This window comes from Chelonia mydas, chromosome 11, assembly GCF_015237465.2.
Source record: "Chelonia mydas isolate rCheMyd1 chromosome 11, rCheMyd1.pri.v2, whole genome shotgun sequence".
Classification (NCBI taxonomy): domain Eukaryota; kingdom Metazoa; phylum Chordata; order Testudines; family Cheloniidae; genus Chelonia; species Chelonia mydas.
The window spans coordinates 27,751,204-27,774,464 of record NC_051251.2 but is presented as its reverse complement, the minus strand read 5'-3'; the positions used below and the strand labels follow the sequence as shown (position 1 = coordinate 27,774,464).

Here is a 23,261-nt window from a genome sequence, read left to right as displayed (position 1 = left end):
GACAAATCCTATTATTAAAATGTAAAAATGTTTGAGAATCCCATGCCTTAGATGACTTATAAAATTGTTTTCTGTTTTTAAAGTCTCATTAGAGATGGACAATGTCAAATCATCATGTATCACACACTTAATGCTATGTATCCATTAAAAATCCCCCACAAAAAAGTTTATTTTAATGAGACTATTGATCTTGAAAAACTTTCATTTCTCTGAAGTGAAAATATATGCCCTGTTAGAGTCTCTATTATTGCTGGTCACTGTTAGCAGGCACAAAAATTGCTTCATGCAAAGCAACTGGACATGTGTGTGCTTTCCAGCGGTCTTGAGGAAACCAGTGCAATTGCTCTTGTATCACACGAGTACAGCAATTTTTTTTATTTGTTGAAGGTGGTCTGGAATATATTTTAGAATTGTTAAATAACCAATACAGCCAGAGTAAGAGGGACAATTGGCACATTTGTCATGTAAAACTTGACACATGCACTGTGGTACGCTCTGTTTCTTTGTGGCATTCAAGTGATTCTAAATTTCTTTGATACATTTGATACATACAGTCACTTTTAACAAAAATCTGTTATAGCACTTTAAAATACTTAGGGGATCAGAAAAACGTTGCAAAAATGCTGCAGGCAGCTTGAATGAGGGTCTTGGTGGCCACTTTAAACTCTAGATAAGTAGCATTTAAATACATGCTCAAGATTGGTAGAATAACTTTTGAGGTTGATCAAATGTTTACAGTAACATGGGTTAAACATGCAAAGATGCTTTCTGAAGTTAAAAAAACAAACTGTGTCCCACTTTTGATGTTCATGTTGCCTATCTATAATGGTAAATTTACAAGAATCCTGACCTTTTCAGAGAACTCATTCTGTGCTCATAGTTTACCAAATCTAGTAACTCTATAAATGTAAACCTACTTACAGATGAGAATTACTTAATCTGACTGCAAGTACTGCAGAGTGGTCTTACAAATTTGGGCCCTAATGTAAAAAAAACACATGCATGTTTAAAATTACAGTCAGTAATCCCACTGAAGTAAAAAAGACTACTGATAAGTGAAAAATCATGGATGTGTGTAACAGGTTTAGGATTTGGGGGCCAAATTCTAGCAGGTTTTATGCACTGGAGCTGCTAGGTAACTCACAGTCAACATGGGGAGAACAGGATGGAAGTTGTCTATCCATATTCTGTCTGTCTCCATACCCATGCAGGCAACTTCATAGGATTATAGAAATGTGTGGATAGAAGGGACGTCAAGGGATTATCTAGCCCATCCACTACACGATGAGGCATAATTAAGTACACATAGACTATCCCTACCAGATGTTTATCTAACCTGTTCTTAAAAACCACCAATGATGGGGATTCTGTGACTTCCCTGAGTAGCCTGTTTCCATGCTCAGGGCAAGTGCTTGGCCCAACTTCTGTTGGTGAGAGAGACAAGGACTGGAGCTACACTGAGCTCTTATTCATGGCTGGGAAAGGTATAGTTATAGTTAGATTTTCCTAATATCTAACCTAAATCTCCTTTGGTGCAGATTAAGCCCATTACTTCTTATTCTATGCTTGGTGGACATGAAGAACAATTGATCACCATCCTCTTCAAAACTACCTTTTACATATTTAAAAACTATTGCTATATCCCCACCCCCACCTCTTTTGTCTTCTTTTTTCTAGACTAACATGCCCAATTCTTTCAACCTTTCCTTATGGGTCAGGTTTTCTAAACCTTTGATATCTGTTGTTGTCCTCTGGACAGTCACCAGTTTGTCCACATCTTTGTTGAAGCGTGGTGCTCAGAACTGGACACAGTACAGTACTCCAGCTGAGGCCGCACCACTGCTGAGCAGAGTGGATCAACTATCTCCCATGTTTTATATGTGAAACTTACTGATACATCCCAGAATGACATTTGCCTTTTTTGCAACAGCATCATGTTGTTGACTCATATTAAATTTATCCACTATCATCCCCATATCCTTTTGTGCATCCCCTTGCCAATTATTTCCATTTTTGTATTTGTGCATTTGATTTTTCCTTCCTAAGTGTACTACTTTGCACTTGTCTTTATTGAATTTCATCTTATTGGTTTCAGATCAATTTCACAAATTATTCAAAACTATGGAATTCTGCTCCTGTCCTCCCAAATGCTTGTAACTCCGCCCAACTTGATTTCATTTGCAAATTTTATGCATTCTATTTCATCACCCAAGTCATAAATGAAAATACTGAATAGTAGTGGACCCAGGCTAGCCCCCTGCCGTACCGCTTGCTACATCCTTCCAGTTTAACAGTGAATTATTGTTGGACCCTCTGCAACAGAAACTGCAGAAAGGCATTCTAAGTCACAGCTGAGGGGCAAAGGGTATGGTCACATGTTTATGAGTGTACCACTACCTGAGATACCTATGCAAAATGTCAATGCAGATTGCTGCTGGCCATAATACTTACAAACATTTTAATAACTTTTGCACCATATAAGTGCAGCAAGTGGGTTTCATTTCTTTCTCTACCCTGATCAGAATCCAGCCCTCAGAATTTTACCCTTCAATTGTTCCCTGGTAACTCAGAGCAAGAAACAGAGCTAGTACTTACAACCCTACACATCTAAAAATCATTAGTCAGGCCCTAAATATCTTCAGATTGGCTTAAAAATCATGAGATTTTAAAGATAATACATTTGGCATTCTTTTTATATGCCTTCTGTTTTTTGAGCCCTTAGGATTCATATTTTCAAGATTCTTTCCACAACCATGAGGGCTAGGAAACTTATTTTCTTTTAAATAAAAACTGAGATTCTCATATAATCACCTGGCTCCAGGAAGTCGGGCTTTAAGAAAAACATCCCAACCCTGTGAGACTTGATTAAATCAAGAGTTGGCAACACAGCCACTCTCTTGTCCACAGTCACACGTGGTGTTTTTTGCAGCGTAGCACTGGTGATTTTGGGCACTCATGGCAGTGGTTTGGCAAGGAGTAAGGGGCAGTCATAGGGTGACCAGATGTCCTGATTTTATAGGGACAGTCCCAATTTTTGGGTATTTTTCTGAAATAGGCTCCTATTACGCCCCACCTCCATCCCAATTTTTCACACTGGCTGTCTGGTCACCCTAGGCAGTCACAGCAGGCCAGTTGTGAGAGGTGGTTATGATGGTGATTGCCAGGGAACTAGGCATGGACACAGCAGCCGCTAGCAGGGGGTGAGTGAGGGGCAGCCATGGCAGTGGTCTGGGGGAGGCACCGAGGGCTCGCAGGGAGCAATGGGCAAGTGCAGCAGTGGTTGGCAGGGGGGAGGAGGGGCAGTCGTGGCGGTTGGCAGTGGCCGAGGGGCAGTTACAGAGGTTGGAAGGGGGCAGTTATGGCGGTTGCCCGAGGGCGGCCCCGAGCGCTGGCAGGGTCGACGCTAAGCATGGGGGACGGCGGCCCCAGTGGCGCGGCTGAATGGGCAGGGAGCTGTGGGTGCTGTAAGGGGCAGGCCCTCTGCGGCCCTTTGGCTGGCGGAGGCCACACGCCCATTGCCCTGGCTCGGCCCCGCATGCAAGGGCCCAGCCTCCAGCGAGGCGGCACGGGCTGCAGGCGGAGCGCGCGCGACGGCTCGTTCGGTGGTCTAGGGCCACAAGGGTAAGATGAGTCACGAGAGCGCCTCTTCCCATTCGCAGAACTCGCCTACTAGGGGGCGGGCCGTGGTATGCAAATGATCCGCTCCCATAGCGCCACGCCCCCCTCTCGTTCGCTCGGTCCTTCGGGTGGACGGTGGCCGGGAGGAGCTACTCGCCGCATTTTATTTCCCCCCTCGAAGCCGTGGTCGGGAAGTCGGATCGGAAACGGGAGCCGGGCTAGCGGCGATGTCCGTGAGCGGGGGCTGCACGGCCAGGAGTGCGCAGCCCCAGCGGGCCCGGCGCGGCCTCAGCCTGCCACCTCGTCGGGTAGCGCGGGACAGGGGCCGGGACTGAGCCGCCCTGGGCCCAGCAGGGAGAGCCGCCGCGGAGCCCAGAGGAGACGGGAGCTGCCGCGGGGCCGGGTCCGCCCGAGGATGGGCATCCTCTTCACCAGGATCTGGAGGCTGTTCAACCACCAGGGTGAGGGGCTCGGCTGGGGGGCGGGGAGCTCTCCGGGCCCTGGGGGGGGGCGGGGCCCGGTCGAGGCGTCCCGGGGCTCCGCTGTGGCTGTGCCGGCTCCGCGCTCTGTTTACGTGTCACGCTCGCCGTCCGAAGCCGGGGCAGGTGCTCCGTGGAACCCAGCGCGCCTGCGGCCTCATCAGTACACCGCCCGCGGTGGGAGCGGGGCAGGCCGGGCGGGGGGAGCCGGGCAGACCCGAGGCCAGGTTCCCTGTCGAAGTGCTGAGGCGTGCAGGGCTCAAGAGCGAGCAGCAGGCGCTCTCGTGTCTCCGCTGTGACTCAGAAGCGTTTGTGAGGAGCCGAGGGGGTCACTCCTCATACTGCAGCTGGAGCGAAAAGTGTCCGAAAGCAGCACTGGGTCGCTCCGTTTTTGGCTAAAATACACCACGTTCCTCTTCTGCTCAGATTAGATTCGATTGTTGTTGTTTTTCCCAAGGGGCAAGCACAGGTTCAAGAAATAAGCTGTATCGTTAACTTCCTTTGTATCAAGCATGCTCTGTTTGTATAAGTAAACTTGTTTCTCTGCATCTCTATAGACTTTTGCCTTAATGAGTCTACAAAACCTAGTTTGGTTTTTATGTGTTGGAAAAAATGCTCTGTGAAGATCACAGAGTACTTGAAGGCCAAGAGATGAATTATTTAAGTATGAACCAAATACAACTTCTTATGGTGCCACATAACGTTTCCTTCCCTCAGTAGATTAGCTTCAAGACAAATGTGACTACTCCTGCCATAAGAAAAGGAGGACTTGTGGCACCTTAGAGACTAACCAATTTATTTGAGCATAAGCTTTCGTGAGCTACATCTCACTTCATCGGATGCCACAAGTACTTCTTTTCTTTTTGCGAATACAGACTAACACGGCTGTTACTCTGAATCTTACTCCTGCCATGTTACTGTTATACAATATTCTCTTTTTTTCTAGTCCATGTAACAACTAGTCCAATTGCTCTTGAGTTTTAACAGAAAAGTTCGCTAGTAATCTTTATAAATGAACTCCACATATTACTTTTTATTTGCTGAACATTACTTAATACCTGTCCCTTACTAATGTGTTTAAAGCCAGAGACAAGAGTTGGCAGAAAAGAATAAAGGTATAGAAGTGATTTGTAGAAATTAGGCAGAGAAGTAAAGATGGAGAAAACATACCGTACTCAAAACAGCACTCCTTTAATGACAGATATGACATACTGCTTCATGAAAGTGCTACAGACATGAAGATGTTTCAGGAATTATGAAAAGGGTCCAAATCACAGTTTTTACCCTGGGTCAGGTAATAAATAAGTAGTGAGCATAACACACATCCTAGTTTGATAAATTTTTTTTATGAGACATGGTAGCACTTACCACAGTACACTGCTCAGATATGCATTCTGTGGTCACAATAAGGCACACTGCAAAATACTTTGGAAAACTTTTAGTTAACGTGTTTACGAGTTTTTCTGCTTCTCTGCTGTATTTATGGTGGTGGTGGGGGGTTTCAGGAGAAAAGGAAGTGACTAACCTGCACAAGGGAAAAAATAAAACTGACTAAGCAAACTGCTGTCAAATGCAAAAAGTGAATAAGTTGCTCTAAAAATGTACTACTTGTAGTTAAAATAATCTTAGGCTACTTGTAACCATAATAGATACAAACTCTGCAAAGAAAAGTAGGTTTCCCTCCCCTCCCCCCCCCCCCCCCCCCCCCCGAGTTGAAAAGTGTGTAATTTGATGGTAGTTGAATTTTGCCTTATCAGGTAGTAATGAAGGGGTTTCCTATGTAATTTTTTTTGCATTGTCTCATTTTTTTAACTAGATGTAACAAGTAGAATATCTGAATACCTTGTGTTCCACAGTAGTTTTCTGTTAATTAGCAGCCTTTTTCATAGCTTGTTTTATTTTTTAACCTTATATACAGTATTAAGCTATTTGCAATTTGTCTTTCAATTTGTGTTTAAAAAAAAAAAAAGCTAGCTGGACTATGTAGGAAGCATTAGTGACACCTGTAGCCATGATTAAGATGTAACTGGGATTCTGAGCAGCATTGGGTGGAGGGAAATAGCAGCTAGAAGGGTATCCCATAAATATTTTGCTCATCCCCAAATAATTTATAAAACTTATTTTTAACATCAATATTTTAATTGCAATAACATACATAGAATCATACCATACTGCTGAATATGCTCTATCGGGTCTTGTTGCTTAATGTATGTTTTATTAGTGACAGTCAGTAAGTCTTAATAGCTGTCATGAAAACTGCTTATTTTAGAGACAATATATTTTGTTCCTAATGCCACTTTCTTCTGAAAGATCTCTAATATCACATAAAATGCATGTTAACTTTTCTGTAGGTAGAATTTGTAAGCTCCTTTAAAGTTGCTTTTCAAATGAATTTATACAACTTTATACACCATGCTGAATGGCTCCCATAGTCAGAGCATTTTCCATTCAGCACAAAAACTTTTAAACCCCACTTTTTTGTCTTTAAAGTCTTGCAATATCCAGCTCCACTGCAGGTCTTCTGCTCCAAGTGATTTCCTAGCATCCAGTATGCTGGCGACATCACACCTGAAACAGAAGTGCCTACTTACAGGGGGTCAGGTAATCTGCCATTTTTACAATATTGTGCAGTTATGCCAAGTTATTCAAACTTCAATTTATACCCTCTGAGCTATAAAACAGAACCACACAATATTGATTAAAAACAAAAAAGCACTTATGTGATCCCCTGTAATAGAACAAATGCAGCTGTAATGGGAGGAATTACTGCTGTGGTTGAGGTTTGGGTATACTTCAGTGGCTTGATTTTTAGCATGTCTGAAGACCACTTGGGCAAAAGAATACCCTTGCTTACATTGATGAGCCCTTACTCACATGTGCATTCTCTTTGAAGTCAATAAAACTGAGTAAAGTTATGTATTTTAGCCCATGATGAGTAGCTACCAACAGTACCACTTCTTCAATTTACATTATGGTAAATAGGAAATAAGAGATGCTGAATGAATACAAATACTTGGTTGAGGTTGGCATTTGGTTTCAAAATGAATTTACTTATAAGAGGTGCTGAAAAAATGGTCAAGGCCCAATTGTGCTGTGTGCTATACATGAACTATCTGTGTATACAACTTGCTTTGATGCTTTTTTTTTTTTTTTTTTAAATTTAAAACAAGCACCAATGTGAACTGTTTGCTGAAAAGCACTAAAGTGTTATTAGCTACAGTGGTAACTGTGACTTACCAATACAATTTTTATTTCAGAGCACAAAGTAATCATTGTTGGTCTGGATAATGCAGGAAAAACAACCATCCTTTACCAGTTGTAAGTACATAGTATGAATTTGCTGGCAAAAATGTATTTTTGAAAAATCCACTCTGTAGCTTCCTCTGATTTTTCATTAACCCCCATTTAAGAGCAGCACACTGAGCATAGGTGGTGATCGTTTCATACATAAAAGGGAAATCCTGTAGTCTGACTGGTTAGAAAGCATCTGATTCTGGCCCATCAGCAGGGTTTGGAGCTACTTATATTTAACGAACTGTGTCATAAATATCAATGCACCATAACAAGCTATGGCTATTTGCTGGTGAGAATTCAGGATCTTAATGGCATTTATAATACGTATACATTATGATGTCGGGGGGACTACCAGTATGCGCAAAGTTACTGAGATTCATACATTTTGTGGAAGTGTTGTTACTATCTAGTGCCTAAAAGCCAGCCAGGAATGGGGTCCTGGGGTAAGATCCATTGTAGTAAAAGCTGTTTGTGTTGAATTGGTTGACAAAACCACCTCTAATCTTCATGTTACAGGTTTTTTTTAATAGGGAGATGTGTATCTTTTCACAGTAAGCACTTCAGTATTTTGAAAACTCTTCTGACTCAATCCCAAGAACTGTTCATGGAGTGTTTAAAGGGCTATTGTCGTCTAGGTTACACCATAAGCTTATGTTTTGGATTTTGTTCAAAATAGATGTATTTATAACTTTTAATGTTGTTTTGTTTGAAACTCAAAGCCCATGCAGTATTTGCAACCTAAGCATACATTAGCACAATAAAAGCCAGAAAATGAAACTGACTCAGTTATTATCATTGTTCAGGCTGAAAAAATGCAAAAAACCCCATACGTTATGAAAAGTAAAATCAATTTCCCTAATTCTAAAAATGTTTGTAATTAGGAACACAAGTAAAGAGATTCTAAATAAATAAATTAATTAAATATATGACTTGAGTATGTTCTTTTTTAAATATGAAATTCAAGCAAAGGTGTCTTGCTCTGTCATTTTCATTATTCCCTTCTATCTGTTGCTCTGTCTACTTCTAATCCTTCTATTCTGACCCTGTCCTTATTTCATCTTCCTTACAAATGTATGTTATGATTAAATTACTTACTACATGCTCATATACCACTGGGCAGTGGGGATTCTTTCCCAGAATACTAGACTATCCCTGCCCCTCTCCACTCCTGCTGGATTCTGTTCAAATAATGTTCTAACAGTGTTTCAAGACTCAAATCTCTCTCCGTGCAACCAAAGAGTTAGAAGAAATTGGAAAACTTTAGACAGTCTTTTAATTTTTGTCAAGTGCACTGGTCAGTTTATGGCAATAGCAATCATAAGCAAGTTCTTGAAAATGCTTCATTTTTCTTGAAAATGTTTTTGTGTGGGCAGTACTGCAATACATTTCAATTACTTTGAATCCCTGTTTTTAGATACTCATGAATACTACTTCTAATGTGTTACTTTGGTTGTCTTGGCAAAACAACATTTTAAAATATCTTGGTTTTTCCTCAAAAGACAAAGCAGTTGATCTCCATTAAAAATCATTTCTCATACATTTTCTTTAACTTACCATATATACTCGTTCATAAGCCGAATTTTTTTATTAAAAAAGGGAAGCATCAGAGAAGGGGGTCCGCTTATGAACGGGTATAGAGCGGCAGAAGTGGGACACAGCCCCTCCCCTCAACAGAGGGAGCAAGGAGAGGCAGCACAGCCAGCAGAGCCAGAGTCTCTCCGCTTCTGGCCATGCTGCTCTTCCCCAGCCTCCGAAGCAGGCTGCAGCTGTGCTGCTCGGCCCCGCCCCCCAGAGCAGGCTGTGGCCGCGCTGCCCAACCTGCTGGAGCACGCTATGGCCGTGCCACCCGGCTGAGCCTGCTGGAACATGCTGCGGCCGCGCTGTCCAGTCTTGCCTGCCGGAGCAGCTCCAACCAGGCCAGAGACGTCCTCCCCAGCTATGGTGGGAAGGGATGGGATGGGGAGGGGGGGGGGGGGGTCCCGGGCTAGGTGTGGGGTCATATGGGGGGTGGTCATAGGGGTTATGCCCCTGACTCTCCCCCCCCGCCCCCCCCCCCCAAAAAATGTTCCCCACCAGCTGCTGTCCCGGCCAGTCAGGGTAAGCAGGTGGCGTGCTGGGACACTTTGTTTACTTAAGTTTACATCTATGCCTGCGGACGCTCGAATTAAACAAACCATCTTGGCCCACCAGTGGCTTATCCTGATGGCCCAGGAGCCAAAATTTGCTGACCCCTGAATTATAGGGTCAGCTTATGAATGGGTCATAAAAAATTTCCATTTTTACTCCTCCATCTTGTGGGGGTTGGCTTATAAACGATCCGGCTTATGGTAGAGTATATACGGTAAGTGGTTTTTGGCTTATGGTGGCAGGTTTAGGCAAATGGAAGAGGAGAACTGATATAGTGTATTGGGATGGGGTTGTCTTGGTTTTTTATTATTTATTATTATTTTTCATCAATCTTATAAATCAAGTGGTTTAGCAACATTCCTTTTATTTCAGAGTTGGAGAAGAATAATCATTCTCTCCCAGACTGAGCTACATTGTGCCAAGTTTCATTGGGGGAGGGGGGAAATTTGACTTTTTTCTACCCACCCTTAAGCAGTAAAAGCCCTTAAAACAGAGTCAAAAAGAAGTGCTCTCTCAGGGCTTGTCTGCACTACCGCGCGGGGTCAATCTAAGATACGCAACTTCAGCTATGTGAATAGCGTAGCTGAAGTCGATGTACTTAGATCTACTTACCGCGGTGTCTTCACTGCGGTAAGTTGACAGCTGACGCTCTCCCCGTTGACTCTGCTTGCGCTTATCATTCTGGTAGAGTACCGGAGTCGACGAGAGAGCGCTCAGCGGTCGATTTATCTCGTCTATACTTGACACGATAAATTGACCCCCGCTGGATTGATTGCTGCCCGCCAGTCCAACGGGTAATGTAGACAAGCCCTCAGTTTTATAGTTTGTTCACTGAGTGAACAAGAGTAAATCATTCATCTGCTCTTTCTTTTCTTCACCTTTCTGTTGTGTCAAGGAATGCCTACCACCATTCTGCAGATGAGCCTTCCAATCTGAGACAACTGTCCATTTTAGTTTTTAAAAATGGGCCAATTTTGTGGTCTAGTATGTGTAATAGTGCATCTCCAAATACAGTTGACTTTTGTCAACATTGCGTATGCAGTTTTTGATCATTCATTCTTTTCCTTTTGTAGTTCTATGAATGAAGTGGTGCATACCTCTCCTACGATAGGCAGCAATGTAGAAGAGATAGTGGTTAATAACACACGTTTTCTAATGTGGGATATTGGAGGGCAAGAGTCTCTTCGATCTTCATGGAATACTTATTATACAAACACAGAGGTAAGAGTTTATTCCCTGTTGGAAGATATGTTCTTATAAGGAATTAAAATAACATCTTAATGAATAATCCAAGAGAGAGTTTGGTTAACTAAAGTTTATATCTTACTCCATTTCAGATATTACTGTAGCACTTCATAGACATTCTGGATGCTTGTATTTCAATTTGTATGTTCTCTCCTTAGCATGCTGTTTCAGTTCACACCTATATATCACGTAAGCTACATAACAAAACAGTATAATGTAAAAGAACCAGAAAGTAACCATCAAAACAAGTAAGAACTTTTCCAAGTAAGGTACCCTTTTTAAAAATGAGAATAATCATGTGAAAATTCCCCTTACGCTTTTCACAGACAACCTTAATAAGGCACAAAACCCACACTGAACTCTTTCAAAATACATCACCAATATTCATGTATCTTTAAGAAAAGTACTTCAATGGTGATATCAGCAACTCTATGTAGTTAAATTGGAACCTTTGCTGTATTATCAAGATGCTTTCCTTCAGTGCTAAATGTTCTATACTCTGCACCTATATTAAATAATGAAGAAACTTTACCTTCTGAAAAATGATTTCATCATCATAAACACTGTAGCTGTTTGGCCATTCTCAAAAGACTCAGATGTGCGTGTAACTCTAGATTTCCTGTCTTCCAACTGCATGCTTTTACTTGACATGGGGGTTGGGGAGCGTATGTGTGTTACCCTAGCACTGGCTACCCACTTTCCCCTTTAAAATAATTGCTAGTCATTTCATTGCAAAATAGCAGGGCAGGTAGGGGAAGGAATTCTGTGAGTTAGTGTGTTGCTCTTTTTGTAAGAGTATATCATATTCCAGTCAATGGGAATTGGGTGCCTCTGTACCACTGAAAATCTACCCCTAAAATTGTAGTTGATTAAGGATGAAATCTTGACCTCAGTGAAGTCAGTGGGGCCAGTATTTCACCCTAAATGCTTGCAGAAACTTAAGAAACAATTGTTCAGTTAAAATGGGTAAAAGTGAAATCCAAAGTCATGATAACAGAGCAGGCTTCCTGAATTGTAGAAATAAGCAACTTAAAAGAGGACTTAAATAAAATAATCAGGAATTTTGCATGCCAAATTTATTTGTCTACCAACTTAAACAGAAATTACAAATATTTTAGTACTAGAATTATCAACAAACCATTGATTTCTGAGCAGAACTATAATATGCATATGAATAGGGCCCTACCAAATTCACAGTCCATTTTGGTCAATTTCACAGTTCTAGGATTTTAAAAATAGCAAATTTCATGATTTCAGCTGTTTAAATCTGAAATTTCACAGTGTTGTAATTGGTAGGGGTCCTGACCGAAAAAGGAATTGTGAGGGGTTTGCAAGGTTATTGTATGGGGGTTGTGGTATTGCTACCCTTACTTCTGCGCTGTTGCAGATGGCAGCGCTGCCTTCAGAGCTGGGCACCTGAACAGCGGAGGCTGCTCACCATGAGGAGCCAGCAGCAGCATAGAAGTAAGGATGGCATGGTATGGATGGGCCCTTTGTCAGCAGCCGTCACTCTCCGGACGCCCAAGTCTGAAGGCAGCAGCGCAGAAGTAAGGATGGCATGGTATGGTATTGCTACCCTTTCTTCTGTGCTGCTGCTGGCAGGGCTCCGCTTTCAGAGCTGGACACCCGGCCACCAGCTGCTGCTCTCCAGCCACCCAGCTCTGAAGGCAGTGTATAAGTAAGGGTGGCAATACTGAAACCTCCCTAAAGTAACCTTGACCTCTTGCAACTCCCCTTTGGGTCAGGACCGCCAATTCGAGGAACTCTGGTCTCCCCCCAGAAATCTCTATAGTATTGGGTAAAAGCACACAAAAGACCAGATTTCATGGTCCATGATGTTTTTCATGGCCGTGAATTTGGTAGGGCCCTACGTATGAGGGAGGAAGTTTACACTTTGCTTATGACCCAGGGTGCACGTCTATTAAACATGATTTAAGAGTATGCACACTATATATTTGTTTACTGATCCTTTTTTACCCTTTAAAGTTTGTCATCGTTGTTGTGGACAGCACAGACAGAGAGCGAATTTCTGTAACTAAAGAAGAACTTTATAAAATGTTAGCACATGAGGTGAGTAGTGGTTTTTTTTATATTTTTGGTGAACATTTACAACTCTTTCTCACAAATAAATAGCATGTGAATGTATTATTTACCTTACACGCTTGGTTATTTGTAAATATATTTACAAAAAATGAGTCTGACTCTTCTCTTTTCTCTCTCGTTTCCCTACTACAACATAACTTTAAAAAAAAACTTTTTATTAAGGCAAAGTTACAATGAAACATTAACATGCCACATCATACATTGCTTTTTCAGGATAAGGTTAATATTCAAAAAATCTGGCTAAAGTTTGTGGCATGCTGGTTGGGAAGCCCTCCTCTTCTGAATATGCTAAAAAGGGTGCTGAGATTTCAAAATACCTATCCTCTTTTTAGCCATTCTCTTGTGTACATACTTGTTAAGAGAGTTTTTTCCTTTACAAGGACAGTCCATATTTTACTGTACCACAATTTCATAGGAGAAGTCATATTTTTCCAATAATGTGCAATATTAATTCTTCCTGCTAACAATAACAAAGAAGTTAATTTGTCATTCTGTTTGAAATGTGTATCCTCTGCCAGAGCATTAAGGTTCTCTAGGAAGCTGATATTTTGCATAGATGAATCTCTGTAATGTCCTCCCAAAACTGTCTTAATTCTTGGACACAACCACCACATGTGCAAGTATGTTCCCCTTTTCCTGCAACCCCTCTAACAGAGCACCTCCCTACTAACAAAGATATGATGGCATCTGACTCCAGTTAAGATCCATCCATATTGTATAACAGTTTTCTTTTAACTACACAAAACGAAGATTTATATCCTCTTTTCCATATAGAGACCCACTCTTCCAGATCAATTTCTTTGTTCAAATCCTGCTTTGGACCAACGTCTTAAATTCCTGACACCAACGCCCTTTCCCTTAGCTACTTTCTTTAATAATCAAGACTTTATCCCTAGGAAATATAAGTGATTATTCGTTGTGGGTAAGAGCTGAGATTACTCAGATTGAGACAGCTGTTCGTGGGTCCTGACTTGAAATCCTACCAAGAAATATGTAATAATGTAAATAGTATAAAGATCCTGTGTTTTCAGTTTTTATAAGTCAAACATTTTATTGTGAAATCTGGATACAGGATGGCTTATCTAGACCTTTAACTACATTTGAGGAATTGTCCCAGGAGCAAGCTGGAACAGAAGGTTTTAATTTCTGAGATATGTATAGGTTTGACTGGAAAAGATCTTGATAAGAAAACATAACTCTTTTTGAGAACTGCACAATGTTGTGATCTTAAATTAGTGGTGCTCTTCTATACAGTAAAGTAAATTCAAGAAAGTGATCTGTCTGTAGTGTCTGACAGAATTCTGAATGCCTGACTTGGAAAGCACATAACTGTTAGTTGGATGACTAAACCTGCTGTCTGGAGGTAGATGAAGAGCAGGTTGGAGGGTAGCCCAAAGTCCAAGAGCAGCACTTATATGAACCCATCCATGGCTGCTAGGAAGTACTAGGGTGCTGTCTCCAGACCTTGATTAGGGGTTCCATCTTTTATATATATCTCGCTAGCAGAGATCAGTGTTCTGGCTGTTCTGTCACTCCACAGGCTCTTGGCTGCTGCAAGGAGGTGAGGGTAGAGAAACAGGAAAAGGTTTCCATTACTCTGTTCCTTCCTCATTCCCTCCCACCTCTTTTTGAATGGGGTCAGAATTGTTTTCCTTGTTGAATAACTGAAGCTTCTTTCTGTGCAACAAATAGCTCTTAGTCTTGTAGTTTTACTTAACAAAATATAACCAAAAGCAAGCTGATACTTAAACCTGTAGAGGTCTTCTGTGAACTGAAACAAAAAAAATTGAGAACATCTGATTCTTTCTAGAAATGTTGGGAATATTTTGAGTATTAAAATGGAGTTAAAAAAATAAAATTGACCAGAAAACATTAAAACAGCTTACAAGGCTGTGGGGAAATATTGAAGCCCTAGAAAGATAATTAAATAATTCATATGTGATAATTTACTAAACGAGAACACAGTATATATCTCTCTCTCTAGTGAAACCACAGAAGAAAGCTTTGATAAGGGAGATGAATGAGACCAATATAGTATTTCTGAGTGAAAATACCACAAATGATTCAGATGCCTCTTGCAAACCAGCCTTTTCGTTTTAGGTCAGAAAATACTCATGTTGGAGGGAAGGGAAGATCTCCAATATAAATGAGAAACGCTTTTACAAGGAGGATGTTGTAGTTAATATTGTAGTTAGTATATCAATTGTATGACACTGGGTATTTAAGAGACTTGCATTTGTTTCATTAGAGTCATTTTGTTGAACTTTGGTAGGAAAATAATGATTGGCACTTAGGGTAATAATTTACAGATGCCAGTCATAATGCACCTTGTCCACGGGCCCTGGAATGAACTATTGATCCACTGTGGATCCATAACAGATTTTAAAGGTGGAAAAAACTCTGTAAACAAAATGACAGATGTTTCCACTGCCAGTCAGAAACTGTTAGACTAGCAGTTACTCTCAGACTTTGTAAATTTCAGTTATACTTAGAAACACTGGCAATATGTTTTCATTCTGGACTTTGAAACCTTTCAGAATTCTAAAAGCAGAATGTGTGTTGGCACTTAAGTGAAAAATGCATGCACAAATGTTTTCAAGATCATAAAGACACTTCCAAATCAGAAACCTAATTTGACTCTGAAAATCTCTGAAATCATAATAGAAAAATAATTAAGCCTCTAAACATTTTTCTGTCTTTTCCTCTGTAGGACTTAAAGAAAGCAGGTTTGCTTATTTTTGCTAACAAACAAGATGTTAAAGAGTGCATGACGATAGCAGAAATATCCCAGTTTCTGAAACTAACTTCAGTTAAAGATCACCAGTGGCATATCCAAGCATGCTGTGCTCTAACTGGCGAGGGGTAAGAGTTCTTCTTGGGAATACTTTCTGAATAATTTTGGTACCTGTATCGTGGTATACATAGGCTGTTATTTGACATACATCCCCTAGCACACCTCTGCATTCTGGGACCGGAATCTCAAGGCAACATTGAAAATCATTGAAAATGATATCCTTTTAAATATGAATTCTTCTTAGGGCCCTGCATTAAATTCAGCAACATATAGCACATTCAAGAAAAATAAAGACCTGCCCCAGAGATCTAGTAGCACTGGGAAATGACTGTTGTGTACTCTGAAGAGATACTATTCATTACGTGTATGGGTTTTTTTGCTTTTTAAAAGGTGAAACTCACCTCACTAGTCTTTGTTAAAGCACACAGCCGTGGCAGTTATGTGGCCAGTTACAATGAAAAGCAGATATGTCTGTTACAGAGAACACATGCTTGCTTATGTGAACCAGGGAGTTAAGAAACCTTTTATCTATTTTTCTGGTATTTGTCACTGAAGTAAGCAAAATAAAATGGAGAGAGACCAAGGTGACTTGAAGACACATTTTAATGCCACGTCTCCAAAGTGACACTAGTAATTTATTTTAAAATAAAATTCAAAAAGAGCATTTCATATCTGACACTGTCAATTGAGTTCACTCATATTCGAGATTATTTGGGAGAATTTTAGTGGTATCCTGAATGGTAATGAAATGTAGAGCCTTTCTCCTCTAGGTTGTAGAGCTCGTCTAGCTCAGATAGAATTTAAGTTGGCTCAGTAATCTAGTTTCTTGTTAACAGATGTTAACATCATATAAACCACAACCTAACTGATACTCTTGGAAGTCAGCAGAGCAGTGATGGTTCAGAGGGTACAGAGACTGACCTGACCCTAGATGTGGTCACATCAGGTCAGTGTGGTGACATATTTAGGCTTGGCAGAATTTGATTTTTACTTTATCATTTTGAGGGATAATATCAATGTTTATTTTTAAGATTTCTTCTCCATTTCTATCAATTTTTAAGAGTTCACAGTTGCAGTGAATTATGGTGTGTGTGTGTGTGGGCGGGGGGTCAGGCAGTAATTTATTTAATGGCAGTTGATGCTGAGATTCAAAAAGTTTTAAAGCTGTATAACCATTAAAACACAAATCACCAATAGCACATCTCAAAATATACAAAGAAAATATCCTTAAATCAAACTCTAAGTTCAAGTAGCATTTTTCTTTGTATATCTGTCAATTTTTATTGTTGTTGATAATATTTTTCATTGGTTTGTGTATGTATGGTGAAATCAACGTTCGCCAACGTTTACCAATTTAAAAATCTAATCCTCCCAAGCCTAGACATATTGTTAAGGGGTTGTTTACAGTTTTACTTTTATTGTTGTGTAGATTGAACCTGTTAAGGTTGCAGGACTTTCACAAGCACATGCTGTCCGAGTTCTGACTAAAGTTACCATGACAGAATATTTGTAGGTAGTTTTTTTATGCAAAAATACATATTTTAATTCTTTTATTTACAGATTGTGCCAAGGACTTGAATGGATGATGTCAAGACTTAAAATCAGATGATTTTTAATGACCTCTTTGCACCGACATTGCATACAAAAGTGCTGTACCTATGGATACCTTGGTTAACTGTACCTATGGTAACCTGCAAAAATAATGGGTTAGATGTATTTATATTTCAACTTTATTTTCTACACACACACATATTAAGGCCACCTCTTTGAAAACAGATGAAGATGAAGGTTCTAGTTTGTTTTCCCCATTCGTTGCCTCTGAAGATAGGTTTAAAAACTGTGGTTGACATTCTTCTCAAGATAAAGCCACTCAGGACTGTGTGTGGTGAGTATGAAGTGAGGGGAAAGAATTTTTAACTTTACATTTTATATTCCAATATAACCTTCCTAGTTGAAGATATTGGCCTCGTTATTCCAGTAAATTAGCAAGCAAATCAGTGGCATAAGTATTGACTTTCCAGTATTTTAAAAACTTGTTGAAATGTGCTACAGATACAAAAATATTTTCCTCTATGTGTACTGTACATATTTGTGTATATTTATACCTCAAGTATAGGTTAACTGAAATCTGTTCCAAGAAAAAGTGAATAACACTGAATCTCAGTGTACTGAGACTAGTACTAATGTTGAGATTGTTGACGTCACAATTGCTTTTCCTTTGTTCTCTGTACTGCTCTAACCTTCACCAAATAATTGGTGCACCATTTCTTTATAAAGTGAAATCTCTTAAGACTATTGGTTTTTATGTTTCTCATATATATACTCTGCAATTAAGAATGATCACAAAAAGGGATAGTGTGTCTGAATGTGGATTTTATACTTTGCTCAGTATTGGCAACTAACTATAAAACTTTGCTAAAAGGTAAAGAATCCAAAAAGTTAGCATTCTCACTTTGTTGGATAAGACCGTTCCAAAATATGCCTGTGTTCTGCTCTGCTTTATGTTTTATGCTCAACATCGTGTTGAGTATTTATGATAGATTCCTATCTTGGGGGTAAATCTTCACTATTAATAAAGGGAAAATGTGTCTTAGTTTTCCTTATGCAAAGAAGTGACCAAAAAAGTGTGCTTTAATGTTCTCACCAGAAATCTTACAGAACAGTCTATTTTGTATTAATATGTCTTCAGAGAAAGAGGATACTGACTGGTGGTGATCCAAAATTGCTGAAGTAACTATTTGTATCTGTGTATAAGAGACTGACGTGGGGGAGAAGAGAGGGTACACTATTCTACCGTAACTGATGCTTGATTCTGCTCCTATAGAAGTCCATGTGAAAACTCAGAATTAAATGATGCATGTAAATGATGCTTCAGCATCACAGTGCTGAGGCCCCAACTGAATGGTCATGATTCATAGGGGATATGCAAAGAACTATGGGAATCATGACTATCCTGTCCTTCCTGTATTGGTAAATGGGAGGCGTGTGGGGATCCTAATATGGAAATAGTTGAGAACCATGGGTGAAAAAGATTTTAGTTCTTCATGAGAATAACACTTGGGTGGTGTGAAATGTTGTTGGTATCATGAAATGTGTGCATAATCATAATCACAGATTTTCTGTCTTATTCTGTACATGTGTATATTTAAGTAATAATGTAAAACTAGACAAAAAAAGTTTAAGGACAAGACCATTTTAAACCTGGTTTAATTTTTAAGGCAGTTATGAACTCATCTTTAGAAGGTGAGGTTGTGAAACACATCCAGTTTCCATTTAATTTAGTTTATTTTATTTGTGTACTGCATTGTATTGGTTAAAATGTTGACATAGTATTCATGGGGACAATAATGAAGACCACTTCAAAAGTGTGTATTTAACAGCTGAGTTGTCCCAAGTATGAAATGTAACTTTCTGATGTAGTCATGAAATCTCTTTTGCTAATTGGCTGATAGAGATTCTGCGATGTCCATTTTTTAAATTCATACATGCATTTATTTACATAAAAGACATGCACAGAGATCAGTGTTATTAACTAACTGGTGTATTGCATAATGTGTAAATGTTTTTGCATTGTTGTTTTTCCTTTAAGACTGTTTTATCTGGAGGTATTTTCAAGAAACAAAATTTGCATCCTTTGAACACAGAAATGAATAATTTTAGCTTTCCTACTCTAACGAAAAATGCTGGACTTAACTACATTCATAATCATCTTAGAGTACCATGACTACTTTTTTTTTTCTAGATTTTCTTTCATGCTTGAAGTGCTGTATTCTTTTGTCGCTGTTGCTTTTAAATTTTAAAGTTTTTTTTAATAAGATAAAAATCACTCTTATTAACGGAATATGAAATGCAAAACAGTATTCATGTACAATTTTTAAAAATATTTTCCTGGAATTTGCTGTTCTTGCCCTGTTCAAGTTTTTATGGCTTAAAATGTTTGCCTAATAAGTAGCATGGCTGAAGGGAATCTATAAATATTTTTCTAAAAGCATGACGTTTATATCACAAACAGGGTTTGGAGACCTTCTAATGCATGTGAACTATCTTCCCTCTTCCAGGTGACAGGGAAACTATCCATTTCTATCTCAATGCGTTAGCCAAATATCCATGTGATTTATTATTTGTGTTGAAGTAGTGGCAAGAGGTTCCCATCAGGGGTCAATATCTTATTGCATGCACAGGGCACAGCATTCACACTCAATAAATTGTTCCAGGCCCAAAGTATTTATAATCTAACCAACCACATACAATCTGATGGGCTTTGAGCAGCAATGGAGCCTTAACTAAGGGTAAACTAGGTAATCCATCCACTTCTTCCTGCTACCTTCAATGTTGCACATGTGTGGTTTCGGTTTAATCTTACTTTTAAAACTAATGGTGATCCCATTTAAACAGAAAAGAGAAAGTGGGGTTGCCTTTCTCCTATAGCCAGGACCTGTGTTGTTTAATACGTATGGGACTTCACCAGCATTGTATGTGTGGAGAATTGTTGATTTTATAAACTGGTAATCAAGAGGGGATATGTATGACACTGATATGAATCTTGTGTGTGTTCTTCGTTCTTATCCGCTAATTAATTTTACTTATCTCTTGCTTATGATATTTCATTGCACCTTTTAGAATGTGGAATTTTTTTTTTCAGGGGAAAACTAGCTAATCTTGAAGATATAAGCAGGTAGTATTGGTTAGTACTTTAGAGTACAGGACCAGGGATAGGAGATTTGGGTTTTGATCCTGGTGACTCTGGGTGATTCATTAATCTTTCTTTTGTCTCTGTTCCCGTATCTGTAAAATGGGGATAGCAGTTACCATACCTTCCTCACCGAGAAGGTTGTGAGGCTTCATTAAAGTTTGCCAGGTGCTCAGATATAAGGCACTATACAAAGTAGAGTTTTTGCACCCAGATACTTTTCTGCCAAGGCCATCATTGTAATATGTAATTAGATTCTGTGTCTGTCTGAAGGTGTTTTAAGAGAATTTATGCATTTCTTCCAAATTATTGTAATGTGAACTTTTTACACAGACTATGTAGGCATCTGTATGCAGTTCATGCTTGTTGGTTTTATCCCACTGCAGACCCTTCTTTGATGTACATCTTAATATGTAGCTCCTTGTTATGCATGGAGATATGTTAATTATAAACTTAATTCAGATATGTTAAGGCTTAATTCTGTACATAGAAGAAATTCTCTTTGCATATAAGCTGTTCCCTAATTTCATTAACTCTCTAAAACCACTCCAAGTCTGAACAGTTAAATTAAATAGTAAATCACAGAACTTCATTTGTGCTGCTTTTGGTAATGGTTTGGAGTTCCATCTTCTCCCTATTGTTCTTGCCTTTTGTACAAATTTCTTTTATATAAGCTTAACTCCCAGTTGAATTGTAGAGTCCTATTCTGCCTTCATTCAATATATAACTCCCACTGAGATCAATTCCAACTGAGGGTAGTATATGGTCTTTCGTACACAGCTTGGGAATGTGATTTTTTTTTTTTAGTTTCTTATGTTTTTAAGTTCATGTATACCTCAAAATGACCTTAGTATTGAAAGGTTTGCATTTGAGTTGTGAATATCCATCCTGGAAAACTGAAAGATACACTTGATTGAATAATTTGTGATATGGTCTAATTGCCAGTAGTATCTTGAAAAATACATAACTGCATGTAGATTAACCCTTTTAAAAAAGTTACTAGGAGACTTGGCATGTAGAATTTTGGAGAATAGGTCAGCAATACATGCAGACATCTAGCTTCATAATTTTCATTGTACTGCAGGGAGACATGGTAGCTAAATTCCTATGCATGCTGAAAAAATATTCCTAATTGTGCATGCCTGCTGGATGTATTTGATAAACACCTACCACAATCTGTGAAGCCCAAAACTTTGTTATATACGTGCATCTAGCTCTGTGAACACAAGTGGTGTTGTCCCTTCCTCCCTCCCTCCTGATTTAACCTATAGTTACTTGATGACTAATTTTTTTTTTACACAATATTCAGAACCTTCTATACCCATACATTCCAAACATTTCAGTTTCCCACAGTTGTCAGTTACTGTGTAGATGTAAAGCTTATCTTGTGGGAGGGAGGGTAACTTAATCTCTTAACAGATCAGCTCCAGAGAACGGAAACTGGGTTCCAATAACGTTTAAGTACATGACTTAAACCCAGAAAGCAAGGAAATTATAGTAAGAGAAGACTCAGACCCTGCAAGTGTTCCTTCATATAAAAGCATTTAAGTGGAATTTTTTTAATTGGCTACATAAAAAAACCTGGCATTAATTTTGCTACTGTAAAACCAATTGTATGTCTGGAAAGCAGTTTTTGAGAGAATCCATTCAAATGAATGTAATATCCAGCCTTTAGTTAGTGCATCATTCAATGTTATAAGTTAAGTATGGTATGGTACTGCATAAAGACAGGAACTAATGAGAGACTGAGGATATTCTCTGCATATTGTAATGAGATATACAGTATTGCAAAGGTGACTTGTATAGCCTAATTATTGAGGTGAGAAAATGCATTTAATGTACAGATCTGAAAAAAATGGTTGCAACAAAAGTCATTAGAAAAGAATTGTGTCCTTGCCTTATTGGGGTTTACCAGTTGATTTATTTTTATTAACCTATCGAATGTACAGAATGTTCTTATATGCATGCAAGTGCTATTTTTTTATTTGAAGAAAGTTTAACAGTGCCATCTAAGTGGCTCTTGGGTTTGGTTGTACATTATAAGACAACTTTTTGTGCATATACGCAGGTTTTTTGAGTGTCCTTGGCTATTTTAAATTTGAAGATATAATTTGTACTGAATTAACTTGAAAAGGCTGTTTCACTCAATAGACTGTACATTATTTTTCTAAGCCAGCGGTTCATGTTGCTCTTGTTGAAATGCTTCCTGAACAAATTACCTGAGGAAGTAGAGCGGTTGGAAGAGAAGGCGAAGGAGAGGATTATTCTCCTACAAAGGAGTTCACAGATGGAAAAAGTGGGAGAACCACTGCTTGAACTGTTTTATGGTCAATAAATTTTAAGACACTGTGTATGATAGGCTAATAACTATCTGAGCCATTTTAAACTCTAGACTGTTTTTTGTTTTGGTCTTTTAAAATGCCTTTAAAAGTGTTTAAACATGTATTTGTTGTTTACTACCTAAATTGTCTTCAAAATTCTGTCTAAATTGACAGAAATAATGTGTGCAGACCTTGTTACAAATTGGAAGTTTGGGGAATACATATATACTTAAACGAATGAACCTTTTTTGCTTTGTGCTCATTTTTTAAAAATTGCAGTTAATTCAGTCTCCTTTAGCTAAGATTCTGTTTTCCTTTTTGTATCAAATGCTTCCTAAGTAGTTGAAATGATGAAGACAGCCAGTTTGGAGGTGGGCAGACTTTGCTATACCTCCTGTATGCCATGTCTGGACCTCAGAGTAATTATACTAGTTTTGGCCATATGGCATTCATGTGTTCTGCACTCCCTCTTGACTCGGCTGTTTCTGGAATACCTACTTGCATTATTGTTCCCCTAACTCCACAGTGGAGCTAAGAGAGTGGAGTTATCTTGTTGCTTTCTCTACACTTTACCTAAAACTAAGCTACAT

At 39.2% G+C, this 23,261-nt stretch overlaps 1 protein-coding gene across 2 annotated transcripts; it reads left to right on the top strand.

The window, feature by feature from the left end:
- The first annotated feature begins 3,713 nt into the window (after positions 1–3,713).
- Positions 3,714–22,913, top strand: ARL5A (ADP ribosylation factor like GTPase 5A). Of its 2 annotated transcripts, none has more exons than XM_037912361.2 (6): positions 3,714–4,079; positions 7,355–7,415; positions 10,592–10,739; positions 12,750–12,833; positions 15,577–15,728; positions 17,221–22,913. In XM_037912361.2, the coding sequence occupies exons 1-6, from the start codon at positions 4,034–4,036 to the stop codon at positions 17,267–17,269; spliced, it is 540 nt and encodes a 179-aa protein (XP_037768289.1). In that variant the 5' UTR covers positions 3,714–4,033; the 3' UTR covers positions 17,270–22,913. The 2 variants fall into 2 exon arrangements, with proteins under 2 accessions (XP_037768289.1, XP_043381453.1); XM_043525518.1 differs by lacking the exon at positions 3,714–4,079 and adding an exon at positions 6,679–6,698.
- Positions 22,914–23,261: the final 348 nt, after the last annotated feature.

Excerpts from the sequence above, each read along its gene's own strand:
- ARL5A (XM_037912361.2), top strand. The coding sequence starts at position 4,034 with ATGGGCATCCTCTTCACCAGGATCTGGAGGCTGTTCAACCACCAGG. Across the intron at positions 7,416-10,591 it reads ACAACCATCCTTTACCAGTT|TTCTATGAATGAAGTGGTGC; the intron begins GTAAGTACATAG and ends TTCCTTTTGTAG. Across the intron at positions 15,729-17,220 it reads TGTGCTCTAACTGGCGAGGG|ATTGTGCCAAGGACTTGAAT; the intron begins GTAAGAGTTCTT and ends TTTTATTTACAG.